Source organism: Lipophrys pholis (genome assembly GCF_963383615.2).
Source record: "Lipophrys pholis genome assembly, chromosome: 23".
Lineage (NCBI taxonomy): Eukaryota > Metazoa > Chordata > Actinopteri > Blenniiformes > Blenniidae > Lipophrys > Lipophrys pholis.
In genome coordinates this window covers 4,385,332-4,399,066 of record NC_137645.1, presented here as the reverse complement: position 1 = coordinate 4,399,066, position 13,735 = coordinate 4,385,332, and the positions used below count along the sequence as shown (strand labels likewise).

Genomic DNA, 13,735 nt, shown 5'->3' with positions numbered 1-13,735 from the left:
GAGAGAGTGTTAATCTTTCTTCAGAAATAAATAATAATTGTTCCTGTTGTCTCTCCTCCCCCCCGACTCCCCCTTTCCTTGCCACAGGCGATAGAGCGAGAGCGGCCGGAGAAGTACCGAAAGCTCCAGGAGGCGACTCGCACGGCGCAGACCCTGGTCGAGCAGGGTAACGCGCACGCTCACACTCATTCCCATGCACACACACACACACACACACACACACATGCATGCACACCCCGTCTGTCCCCATGGCAACGCCTCCACCTGTCCCACCCTCTCTCCCTGTCTCCATAGAAACCCTGATAGAGGGAGAGAAAGATGTTTCTTCTCCGTCCGTCCGCTCCTCTGTCCTTGTGCAATTGTTGGGGTTTCTGAAAGCGCAGGAACGCTCCATTTATACCTCTCACTTTACCTTTTCTTCCACTCTGACCTTCAGGCGCACGAAACGCGCCTGAACATTTCACAACTTGCTAATGAGAGCCGAGTGTGAAGGGAAAAAGCTCTCAGCTTTTCTGTACTGGGCCTGTAATTTGATGGTTTGTAAACCGTCACATCGTCAGCATACAGTTCAAGCTCTCCAACAGATGCTTGGGAAAAAATTACCATCGGATTTGCTCATGTCAGTTTTGTGTTTTGATTTTTCACAGAATCTAAAGGAGCCACTTCATATCATATTTGGATTTTCTACATTAGTTCGGGAACCCCAGTTCAAACTCACGTGGTCATAATTTGTAAAGTTGTATAATCATCTTTAAAGATATTCCAAAGTGTTAATTTTTTGGAAATATAAAGAAAAAAAAATTGGCACAAAACCTGAACCAGTTTTGTTTAACTTCAACATTTTGCCATTTCCTTATTTTTTTATTTGTATTTAAAAAATATTTTAAGTGAAGACATTATGCCTTTTTGACTCCCCAAATCTGCTGAAAGATTAATATTCTCCTGTGCCACAGGATATTGATTGGCTCCAGCATGATATCATGATGGATTTCTCTTCTATTTGAAGTTTGTTTGGCCTCTTTGTAATTGGAGATCATCAATACCATCTGATTTGTTCTCACTCAATAAATCACTTTGCTGTAAACTATGGCTCATTAACCAATGTACTCGGATGTATTACATTAATGTCATCATATCATTCCTTTTTATCGGTTTAACCCAGTTTACAGACTCTCGGAATCGATCGCTTGACATTTTTCCTGCCTGGACTTAATGGAGTTGATCAATTCTACTCTTCAGATACACCAGCGTTATGTTTGACACCCCGCCGAGGTCACCACTGCCCCCGCAAAATTTATTTCCTCCCTAGTACCTTAAGTACTGGTAAGGTACTTGTACTTAAGTATCTTAAAAAAGGTACTTGAGTATCTTTTTTCATAGAGCCTTAATCTGAATATTTCAACTTTCTTTCACCAGAGCTCGGTTAGCAGTTTAAGTGGGAGAACGTAGAAACTGTATTTACTACTTTAGATGTGCAGTTTCAATAAAAACTGCACACTGGAATAATACTCGTTAAGAAAATTTAACCTGATTTACCGAACTCAAATGAAGGACAGAATAAAGCATTTTAATCAAATATCTGCCAAGATAAAGCAGTAAATATATGACAAAGTGACAATAAATAGAAAATATGCTAAAAGGTCCGGAATATACACCAAAGAAAAACTGTCCAGATTCATATTTCCCAGTACATTTATTCCTTTGATGAGTAAAGTTACAAAAGGTGAGTAGAGGTAATGCTGGATGTTGCTGATAGAATAAATAAACAAATATAATATAAAACTAATCAGTGTCGCTTAAACTGTATTGGCCAAAAATCCATATATAGTTAGAAGATATTAACAGCTTATCTGATATTAATCGAAATAAATGTTTCACAGAGCAGAAACGTAATATGTCTTGTTGACAGCAATCATTTTTGATTAGAAAAAAATCTGTTTTGGTTTATTTTGGCGTAAAAAAAAAAAAAAGTCATTTAGGGTGATTTGACTGCTGTCACATTTTTAAGATTGGTGAATTTCATATGAAAGGGTCAGAAGTGACGCCCACTCATCTAACAAAGATCTCCGGCTCCTGGAGAGTGTCTGAGTGTTTGACATCACCGGGGTACGGCGAGGCGGGATTACAGGAAGAGGGATGTTTGCACACCAGATAAGACGTATGAGGCAAGACGCCGTCTCCTCCCGCTCCAATTAACATGCAGCCGAAAGAGTTCACGTCGCCCTTTTCTCAAATCCCTCTTTTGTACAACTCCAGCATTGATTCCAAACTCAGTTTTTTTTACTCTAAATTGGCCGTTTACATCAAAAACCTGCCAATTAGCTGCGAACGTGTTTGCGGCGCTGTGATTAGCGAGCACTTTCCGGGGTGGGTGTCTGGCCTCGGCACACTGTGATGCTTGTAGTGCGTATCAGAGTGTGTGTGTATGTAACAGTTGGTGTTTTCTCTTTCTGTCTGCCCGCTCACTTCCACCGCCGTCACAGAGGGGAGCCGTGCTGATGACATAGCCCAGGCGGCGGATCAGCTGAACCAGCGCTGGGTGGGATTCTGCGCCCTGCTGGCAGACAGGCTGGCCTGGCTAGCTTACCAGACAAAGGTACGCACGTTATCGACGCTAACGAAGCTCGAAAAAAGGTTCAGGGGGGGAAAAACTGATGATTTCTGCATGAATGGAGAAAAAGCTGATCAACACTGTTTACGCGACACTTTGTGCAAAGGTCTCAACGCTTTCTGAAACACTGAGCCCTGCACATGTAGAGTGTTTAGAGGTGCTCAGACAAAGTGTGCCCCGATTCACCACAGCATCATCTGCATACGGCAGAACCTGAGTAGTGAAGAAAGACAGTGGAATGTCGTGTCTTCAGCAGTGGTTTTCTCTGAGCAGTCTGCAGAATAACTTGAGGATGTGCTGCAGGTGCTGGCCTTCTACAGCCTGTACGAGCAGTGCGAGCAGGCGGTGGACAGCAGCGAGAACTGGCTCAAAGTCCAGGCGCCTCCAGCATCCGAACCAGAACCACTCAAGGTCCAACTGGACCGATGCCAGGTGAGTGACCAGTTCTGACTTTGAACCACTTTATTCTTCAAAATCCACTTCTCATCCATTGTTTAAATCCTTTTATTTACGAACACAATTTGTTTAGGTTCTTGTTGGTTTTATTTATCTATTCGGTTTGTGTGAATTTCTGTTTTTTCACGCTCCTGCTTGTCACAGCATTGGGCTGTAAGTACTCCACTCCCTCTAAACTCGAATCGCTACTACCTCAGTTACCAGTCAAAATCCTCTAAATAGTATCATTGTAGTCTAATTAAAGTATCTCGTGTTAGCCTTACAGGAAATAGCTAGTTGCAGGATAATCCATACTTCATATTTGTGGATTTTTGGGACAGAACTAGCTTAATGAAAACTATTACTTTTTAGGTAAGTAAAGCTGACCAGTAGATGTAGTGTATCCTTGTTGTTGGACAGTACAAACGTCTTTAAACAGATTTGACTTAGTGCAACCAGCATAGTAGCTTAGCTTAGCATTCCCCTTTTGACTGACCCAGGAGAGCTTCAAGTTGGCATCAGGTTCCAGTTCCACTTGTTTGGAGATTTGCTTTGAATGTCTTATGTCATTCAGAACTTGTGAAAATGCCTCAGAAGTATCTGAATGCTCCTGTACTGAAGTCCTTGGCACATCACAAATAAACCACACACTTCATGTTCAAGTAATTCCACTTGTGTCCACTGTTGTACCAAGTTTGTCTTCAGTCCACATCTTTACACCAAAACAAGCTCAACTCGAGAAGAAAGTTACTGCAAGTGACTACAATTAGCAGAACCAAAGTAGCTTTACAAGAAACACCACCATCTAGTGGCTCGGCATGGAAACTGCAGACTTACTTCTCTAAAGCAAAAATAGAAAAACAGCAATTAATAATGAAATTTCTTACGAGAGATTCAACCTCTTTCTACCATTTTATGGTTGAGCTGGGGACAGATTTTAATGTTGGATTTACAAGACTGGACCATCACTGTAGTGGCTCCCAGAAGCTTTCACTACATTATATGCACATAAATATTTTCATCTTATTTTTATTGTATCTATCTGCCAGATTTACAGCTCCTTCTAGAAGATTTATCTCCTTGCTAAAATTGCTCAGAAAAAAATCTTTTTTAAAAGGCTAAAATTGTTCAAATGGCTGAAACCGTGAGCATTGATAACAGCTAAAACAATGACAAAATGGTTCAAACAACTCAAATCAGAAGAAGACTCAATTGGATACAGTTGACATGGCTAAAAACACAAAGTCAAAAAGGCAAAAATAAGCAGCTTAAATGGCTATCTAAAATGCTAAAATTGTTAAATATTTTTGCTTGATTTTTCTAGTACTAGATTTTGGGGTGAAAATTTGTAAAGGTGATTTGAGTTGCTGGTATTTTTCTATAGTGTTAAAAGGGAAAATATTCCCTAATGCACCGTTTAATGAGTGGGTAGCTCCAGCAGCGCAGCAGTGATCGACATTTTGACACTATCGGAACATTAATCTGCACAAACAAACTTAAAATCAGCAGAGATGCTGGAGACACAGCAGAGGGAAATGGTAAAAAGAAGCGACTCATCAGCACGGAGAATAAAGAGGAGATGGAAACATGAAGCTGTGAGGAAAACAGAAGATGGAGTTGAGTTGGAATGAGATTTTTCTTCAGACACTTCCACCCATAAACAAGGCTCTTCTCATGTGCCCACACGTTCCCTCGTTTCCACATACACACAAATGCACACCTCCTCCCACACATTGATGTCTGTATAATCTTCATATTAAGCAGCCAGAAACAATATTTTGTGAAACTTTTCAAACATCCTTCCCAGCGGCAGATCTTGCCAACAACTGTTAGCTTATGTAAGGCATGTGGGCAGTGGACAGGATCAAGATTAATCATCTGAAATAATAATCTAAAAAATTAAAAATGAAAGCGCTATCTAATCAGACTCGCAGTTCCACTTTGTACCACCAGGTGGTGCACTGGTGAACATAAATGCCAAGAAAGTAAATGAACTGCTTGATTTACATTTATATGCACGTTACTGATCCGTATGATGAATGTCATCCATCCATTCTATCATCAATCTATCATCCAGCTATCATTCAGCTATCCATCTAGCCATCATTATCACAATCTATCTATCCATCATCATCTGTCCATCTTCTATCCTTTAACCATTTATCATCCATCACCAATCATCTACCATCATTCCATCCATCCTTCTATCACCAATCTATCATCCATATATCATTCATCCGTCTATCCATCATCCATCCATCCTTAATGTCATCAAATCTAGTCATCCATCACCAATCTCTCCATTCATATCTCCATCCATCCATCATCCATCTATCTATCATCCATCCATGGAAGAAGGAGCTACGCTTGACAAACTATTGCACAACCACACATCCATTTTCAGACATGAGCATTGTGTTGACTTAAGTTTGCTTGTTAAAACTCGCTTCACTATTAAATGCTGTTTGCAATAGTAAAGCACAGTTTACCAGAGAAAAGAGGACAGACGTAGCAGCTGTCGCTAAAAGAAGAACTCGTTTAATCCAGATTAGATGTCTAAAAGTATAGAGGAACGGTTTTAAAATGTGCTTTGTACTAGAGTTATGTAAGTGCCACTTCACAGCTGTCTTGGATTAGATGATGAATATCAATTGGATTAAGAATTATGCTCATGATACCATGGTAATGCAGTTAATGGGGGTCGAGCTAGCTTTTCGTAAAGTTTGGGACCCTCAGACTCTGAAAAACGTTGACAAACTGAACCGAGCAGAAATCGTTTCAGTTTTGCTGAGCTGGTCCAATTTCCTGCTTGGCTTCCCGTTCATTAGCATCTGAACTATAGTTAAACATTGCTGAAGAATTGACCTGATTAAGCATTCGCTCAATGGATTGGCACTTGGAAAATGAAAACACTCCACTTGTTTATTGGTATTGTGATGTCCCTGCAGGAGGAGGTGGCCCGCCTGGCCGCCCTGCAGCCTCAGGTGGACCTGCTGGAGCAGAGGCTGAAGGAGCTGAAGGAGGAGAAGGAAGGGGAGGAGGACCCGTCGGCCTTCCTGGACGCAGACATCAACGCCTTCAAAGAGCACTACCAACAGGTCCTGGAGGATCTGAGGGCCAGGGAGAGGCAGCTGCAGCTGGGTGAGGCAGAAGAGGAGTCCTCAGCTTCAGGAACATAGAGTCTGCTCTGTATTTACCACTGGTGGTTGTTTTACACGTCCAGCTGACTTCCATCACTCATTTTGCTGCACTTATGGATATTATTTTAATCTGAAGTGCCAGTTACAAATCAAATATTTTAAAAGCGCTCCCTCACAGTAAAATAATTGTGGCATTTGCACAGAAAGAAGTTGAATTAATACTCATACTAACCTGTCAAATGTATGAAAAGGTTTACTCTCACAAAAAATATTGATTTGGATTTTAATCCCCGAATTCTGACTTTTTTTAACTTTGTCTAACTTCAGTTTTTCTGTTGTTCATTTGTGGCTTTTTCTACACTAGAGAATACAGACAAACTGATGTACCATTAATTACTGATCTAATAATCAAGATCATTTACAGGTTCATTATGGGTCAAGTTAACAGCAGGAAACCAACCATACATACAGTACATACAAAATACATACATACATAACAAACTTCATTGCTACAGAAGGAGAGATAATAAGACGAACTCTTGTTCTCACATTAAATAAGAATCTGGAGGCAGAAGCTTCTGCGCTGAGCCTCCGCTGAGATTGTCTCAGTTAATTTCTCACCACGGCCGTTCTAATGTATATGTACTAACAAGCTGAATCCAGGCACAAGCAGATTAATTTGCTGTTTTTGAGGCTGTCTCATTCAGAAAAATTGCATTGCATTTCAGCAGGTTCATTTTCTCTGAAGACCTTTCCGATATAATAAATAAAAGCAGAATGAATGTTAACAAGCAAAGCTGAATTGGCATTTAAAGCAGCTTCATTTTCATTAAAAAGGAATCAGGGGACACGTGAGATGACTTTCACAGCCCTGCCAGTCATGTTTAATTGCTGATTTAAACCTCCACAGGAGCCAAGTTCCACTCTTCTGCTCCATATATTTGTAGAAAAGCTGTGAACACATTTTATTTGCTGATGAACAGGGAATGAAGCACCGATATTTAATGTGTTTTTTGTGTGAAAGCACAATTAAAACATTAAAGCCAAGACGTCCATATCCTACACTGATGTCATACTAAAGCTAACAAATGTGTTCAGGCCTATAAAAACTTCACATTCAAACTATTTTAGTAAATTCTCACCGTGCATATCAACCTTTGACCTGATGATACAGTAGTGCATTCATGCACAAGGAAACTTGGAATTTACCAGTTTGAAAACTTAAGTTGTGGGAAAGTAGGACAAGTTGGGAAAGTCTGAAGTCTGTATTGTGAATGTATAAATGACAGTAAGAAACATTCTTCTTCCCAGAACCTCAGTTTCTTACTGGACGTAGTAGGACACTAGAAATTTACCAGTTGGGAAAGTTTGACTTTACCTGATAGTAAGAAACATCAAGTGTATCCCCGTTGTCGGAGCTTTCCATTTAATTAAGCAGTCGATTATTCATGTAGTTGGGAACTAGGAATTTACCAGTTGGAGCAGTCTGACCTTTGAGTTGGGAGTATTTTCATGACTATCAGAAACAACCAGCTATCCTCAGTCTTCCTCAGAAGCTTCTGACATTCTGATGATCAATAGCACATTCATGTAAAATTCACATATGAAGTATAAATATAGATTTTTTTTTTTTAAACATCAGGAAAGTATCAATATTTTTTGTATTCATCATTTCTCCACTTTTCTTCATGGAGAGCACAACCTGAGAGTATGAGTGAGTCATTTTGTCCAATTTGTACTGGTAGACCGTGTGTGTGTCTTTCTCGGGGGAGAAACAATGAGACTTAATGAGGCAGACAAAGAATGTGAACGCAGCGCCCATCAAGACGAGAGCAGCCGAGTCGGACGGACGTGTCGACAGCACGAGAGCCGTCAGCTATTTATATCAATGAGCGAGAGAAACGAGGGAGCCAAAAGTGGAGCTGCCGAGGAAATGGCACCCGTGAAAAAGAGGCGTGAGGGAGGAGAGGAAGATGCTGACAGCCAAACACAACACTGTGAAGTCGGTTCAAGTCGGGTCAGCGCGTCTCATTCACGCCGGTTCGTTCCATTAGCGTTCAGAGCAGTCGTAGCGTCAGAGAATGCACCAGAGAATGCATCAAAATGGGACGAGTCAACTTTAAAGTCAACTTGCAGCGGCGAGAAAGTAACTCACTGACATCATACGTATAGAGCATCTTCCTCCCACCAACTGATGCAACTTCGCCTAACATTCATCTTCAGATAAGGATTGAAGCAGAGTGATTTGTGGCTGTGACGTTTGTGTCAGTAAAGAGGGGAAACAATAGAGCAGCAGCTGATGTCATGCAGAAATCCTAATCCCCAATACATGGTGTGTCCTTGGTTGCAGAAGCACACTGAAAATTGAGCCTTTTAAATATTCCCTGTGCAACCAAACAACCAAAGTCACAGTTAAAAGGAAATGAGCCCGTCTTGACATCCTCGGATCAGAGCCACTCTCCCTAACATCTATCCATCCTCTCTCTTTCTGCCTCTAGTTTTGGAAAGCCTCCCACCGGCTCGCTATAAAGACACCATATCCACGCTGTTGGCATGGTTACAGCAGTGCGAGGCCAAGCTGGCCGTCCCATCAACGGCCGTCACCGAGTATCCGGTCATGGAGCAGAGGCTGAAGGACGTTCAGGTAGATATATATATATACAGTCTCCACATTCAGGAGCTGTTGGAATCATCACAAGCTGTATTTACACTTCATGCAGGTTGCTTGATAGAGTGACTCGCTGTACCATCTTGTGGTACAGCATTGCATTACAGTAGTAGTCGTGCTCGCTGGCTCGCCTTTTAACTTTGTTTCTGACCAGGAAGTTTCAATCTCTTAACTAACACACTTGGCTGTGACTTGACTGACTTCAAACTTTTAACAGTTTTTTTAGGCAATATATTTGGGCTTATGCCATGCACTGTGGTATAATAGCTAAGTTTTTGTAGCCATTGGTGATTTAGCTGCTCGGGGCTCTGTGTTGTTTTGTCTGCTCTTTGCTTGGATCTATTCACAAAACCCTGTAAAATGCCAAAACAGGAGCAGCTCCACACTCCCGTGAGGCCGTATAACACTGTAATCAGTTTTTACTACAAGCTGTAAAGTTATATTACCGCTGGTGATGCCAAAGTGCCAAAGCAGCACTCTTTTAAAAGGATCTTCTTGGATGTAGCAGGAAAAAACAGATGACACGCTCCATTAACCAGGAGCCCACTTCATACACACAAGCTAGTGTGAATCTGATACACCAGGACAACAGTCACGGCTCCAGTCTCTAAAGGAGCCGCGTTGCTCTTTTAAGGTCATTTTGGTTTGAGATTTCAAGTGGTACATGTACGATTTTGAATTTAGTGCTGAATCCAAGCTAATGGTGTGGTTGACATTTTGGGAAATAACCTTAAAATACAGGTTTGCTCAAAAAATAAAATGTACACTATGTGTGTGTGAGCAAATTGGCAGATTTTTGTTGCAAGAAATTATTTTATCTATTACTATGCTCGGAACGTATAACTGTTATACACTTAAATATGGTAAAGTAACAATTAGAGAAGTGTGTATTCTACCTGATTATATTCACGTCATTAAAAGATGCTAATTGAGACTTTTTCAAGTAATAAGTTCCTTTTTAGTCATTTTTTCCTTGTTGTGTTTTCCTCTTCGTTGGCTTGAAATGACACCTATGAAACAGCAGCTCACTGCAACACTGCTTAACATGCAGGAGCAGGCCTGTGCGTGTGGGTGTGGGTGTTCGTCTACAACTTGGCAATTATGAGAGGCGGGTGAGCAAAATCCCAGTGGAGCAAATCAATGTCTCTGTTTATCACAGTATCTACATGGACACACACACACACACACCTGCAGAGCTCAGACAAATAGGTGTGTGTGTGTGTGTGTGTGTGTGTGTGTGTGTGTGTGTGTGTGTGTGTGTGTGTGTGTGTGTGTGTGTGTGTGTGTGTGTGTGTGTGTGTGTGTGTGTGTGTGTGTGTGTGTGTGTGTGTGTGTGTGTGTGTGTGTGTGTGTGTGTGTGTGTGTGTGTGTGTGTGTGTGTGTGTGTGTGTGTGTGTGTGCGCCAGTACAAAGTTCATACGATACAAAAAATGAATGTGCACCTTTTTGTGTTTTTATTGTTGATCTGCATTTTGGGTCAATAAAAAGTCTTCTGTTGTTTTGTTGTTTGATTTTTATCTTTGACTGAAGTCAAGGTCACAACATGGAGAAAAGTGTGTGTATGTGTGTGTGTGTTTGCTTGCACATGAATGTGCTCATGCGTGTTCTTGTGTGTACACTAGTATTATCAATGTGTGTATGCTTGTATTTTCATATGTGCCAGTTTACGTGCGTGTGCTTATTTTCAACTTTATATATGTCGATGCTCGTGTCACTTGTTCATCCACATGCACTTGTGTGTGCATGTATGTTTCCATAAATGTGTGCGTGTGTGTGTGCGTGTGCTGGTCCTTCAGTAAACTGGATAACAGTGTTTTAGCGTAGCAGGAAGTTCAGACCTTGTAGTCTGAGATTAATTAAAGCTGATTGTAGATAATAATGAGGAATTCCTCCTGCATACTAATAAGCCCTCGTTAATTTTCTGCACAAATGTTTCCCCTCTCGCTGCTTAGAAAGACAGGATTTCCGCGCGTGGATGTGTGTGCGTGCAATCAAAATGATATTCCTATCAAAATGAAAGCCTCTGCTCTTATTCTCATTAGTGGAGGGGAACGATTCAAGCTGCGAGGTGTTTTATTCAGTCCTGATCTGCAGCAGATTTTAAAAACCTGTTTGGTTTTTATGAATTTTATCCACAGCTGCTGGCAGAAGTTACTGAAGGCCTCACTCACTGCCCCTCAGTTAAATCTCCCTCACCAGTGGAACGTCTTCCATCTTTGTTCTTATTGTGTGTCCCTGCAGAAAGTCCTTGAGTTAAATTCTGGTTTTCTCTTTGTTCTTCACTTGGTGCTCGTTACTCAACGCAACACTTCCCCGACCCATAACAACGTCATCTGCTGAATATAATTCTTCATAGTTGTGCTCTTGCAGTGCTGCAGGCTCTGCACTGTAACCAGATGGACTGTGCAGAAAAGCTGAAAGATTTTTTTTTTTTTACTCCCTGAAAGGCAAGAGATTGAAACGTTGATTCTCTCGTGGTCCCATTTGTTCCCCAAAAAGAACTAATTCTTCCTAATGTATGCCCACATTCATTTCTCTATTTGTTGCAAATAAACTTCAGACAGCTTTTTACTTTTATTTATGAGCAGTTCAGACTCGATCTCAGCTGTAACTTTCACAACTTATTTCCCTCGTGTAGCTCCAACTTTTCTAAAGTTTGTTGGTTTCCTCTTCTTACCCGTCGTTTTTATATCGTGTCCGAATAATTCAGGACGGTGTTACAGATGATCTTCAGTCTGTCCCGTGCTCAGACTGTCGTTATTTCTTCACTTCACCTGATTTGACCTCTTGTGGTGTTTTGTGTGGGCCCAGGCTCTGCAGGTGGCGCTGTCCGAACACCAGGGCGAGGTGGACTACCTGACCTCCACTGTGGAGCAGGTCTTCCAGAAGGCTCCACCAGACATCAGCCAGAAGTAAGACTCCGACACAGAGGAAGAACTTGATTAATGCTTATGGTTAATTTTCCACCATGACACAGCGATAAATGTAGAATTGATTTAAAATCCAGATTTCTTCTTTTTGGAAACAGCATATTGAAGTCCCTTTCAAAATGGACGTATTTTTGCCATTTTAAGGCCAAACTTCCACACTTACTCGCCGTTACGCCATAGAAAAGCATCAGAAAAGTTCTATCTCCAGAACCTCTCTAAAAGCATTTGCCGTACTGCTGCAGATATCGCGTGGAGATGGACGCCATCATGGCGCGCTGGCGGCGTCTGGGCACCACACTGACGGACAACAGCCAGAGAATCCAGGAGCTCATGGCCAAGCTGATGCAGTTTGAGGTAAACCTGAGACCGAGGCTGGTTTACCGCTTTCTGATCATCAACAGTGTGTGAGAACCTCTGCTCTCCTTCAGAATGACGTGAAGACTCTAAAGAAGTGGATGGCAGATGTGGACGTCTTCCTGAACGAGGAATGGCCGGCACTGGGCGACTCGGAAGCTCTGGAGAAACAGCTGGAGCAGTGCACAGTGAGGACGCACAGTTTGACTCCCGCATGTCACCAACACATGAGAAGGTGTGTAATCCTGCTCTCTGATTGGCCAGGCTCTGGTAAACGACATCCACACCATCCAACCCAGCGTCAACGGCATCAACGAAGTCGGTCTGTACTTGAAGAAGGAGGCGGAGCCGCCGTTTGCCGTCCACATCCAGAAAGAACTGGACGAACTCAACGCTCAGTGGGAGAACGTCTGCAAGCAGGTAGGTCGGGTTCTGCTGGGCTCCGAGCTTCTCTCTGCCGCTCAGCGCTCGTCACGCCGTGTGCTTCCACCCCCCTCGCAGGCCTACGCCAAGAAGTCGGCTCTGAAAGGCGGCCTGGACAAGACCATGGCTCTGAGGAAGGAGATGCAGGAGATGCAGGAGTGGATCAACCAGGCTGAGGAGGACTACCTAGAGAGAGACTTCACCTACAAGACGCCCGAAGAGCTGCGCAAGGCCGTGGAGGAGCTCAAGGTGTGTTTGTGAGAGAAGGAGGAGCTAAATCCAAACTTTTACGATCCTAAATTGTATATTTATTCAAAGATGAGTGAATGAATGTTCCAGCTTGAAGACGAGAAGTCTCGGCTCTTCACTGCTGTGTAGTCTTCCAATATTGCACTAATGTGAAGATCTACGACTCAGTTTAGCTGCAATAAGATTATTCCTCGCTGACAAATAGTTCAACGGATGTTTTTCTGAGAGCAGCTCGCTGATTTCTCCTGAGAATGTCATTTGTGGTGTTTTCTTCCACTTTATTTTTAGAGCCTAAATATGCTGAGCGATTGTTTATTCCCGCCGAAGCTCTGCCTTTCCATGACTCTGAGGTTTTTCCTGTAAATCCGTGACGCGGCACTCCGGGTTCAGTCCCCGCCGCTCCCTCCCCATCCCAGTTAATTCCAGGTCGATGAAACGCACCCGCCTGCCTCTCCTTCCATTGTCGAAGCCTTTTCGCTTCTCTTTATCTCCCCCGATCCCCCCTCAGTCCCCCCGCTCACAGCTTTGTGTCTTTTCCAATCTTCCGCCCCACCACTCTCGTCTATTTCATATCAAATTGCATCGATTCTCCTGTTTCGCCTGTTCGGCTCTCATAACTGTATTTGTAATGTAAATTTCTGCCGTAAATTTGCTCTGCGATATCCCAAAAGCCTTTTCAGCTGTAGTCACCCCACCACCTGTGACATTCACCTCACCCTGCATGGAAAAAGTTTACTTCAGAGTCAAGTTGAAAATTAAAAATTGATTTGGCTCTGCTCGCTCTTGCTAATCTCTTCCTCCTCCTCCTCCTCCTCCTTTACTCCCATGTTTGGAAACTCCATTTGTGAATGTGTTCACTCGTTCACTCTCCTAATCCCATTGATCGGGCGGCTTACTCGCTCACTCCGTCTCTTCTCACGCGGTG

General features: G+C 42.5%; 1 protein-coding gene across 1 annotated transcript in view; it reads left to right on the top strand.

Moving 5' to 3' along the window:
* Positions 1-13,735, top strand: part of LOC308127802 (dystrophin-like) — a gene marked incomplete at its 3' end in the record, with an annotated part of 105,190 nt that overhangs the window by 48,344 nt on the left and 43,111 nt on the right. Inside the window, exons 20-29 of the mRNA XM_080493131.1 lie at positions 88-166; positions 2,484-2,596; positions 2,915-3,043; positions 5,995-6,187; positions 8,685-8,830; positions 11,666-11,766; positions 12,027-12,138; positions 12,213-12,326; positions 12,403-12,558; positions 12,640-12,810. Of these exons, the coding sequence (XP_080349257.1) occupies positions 88-166; positions 2,484-2,596; positions 2,915-3,043; positions 5,995-6,187; positions 8,685-8,830; positions 11,666-11,766; positions 12,027-12,138; positions 12,213-12,326; positions 12,403-12,558; positions 12,640-12,810 (1,314 nt within the window). The remainder of the gene's footprint in view (positions 1-87; positions 167-2,483; positions 2,597-2,914; positions 3,044-5,994; positions 6,188-8,684; positions 8,831-11,665; positions 11,767-12,026; positions 12,139-12,212; positions 12,327-12,402; positions 12,559-12,639; positions 12,811-13,735) is intronic.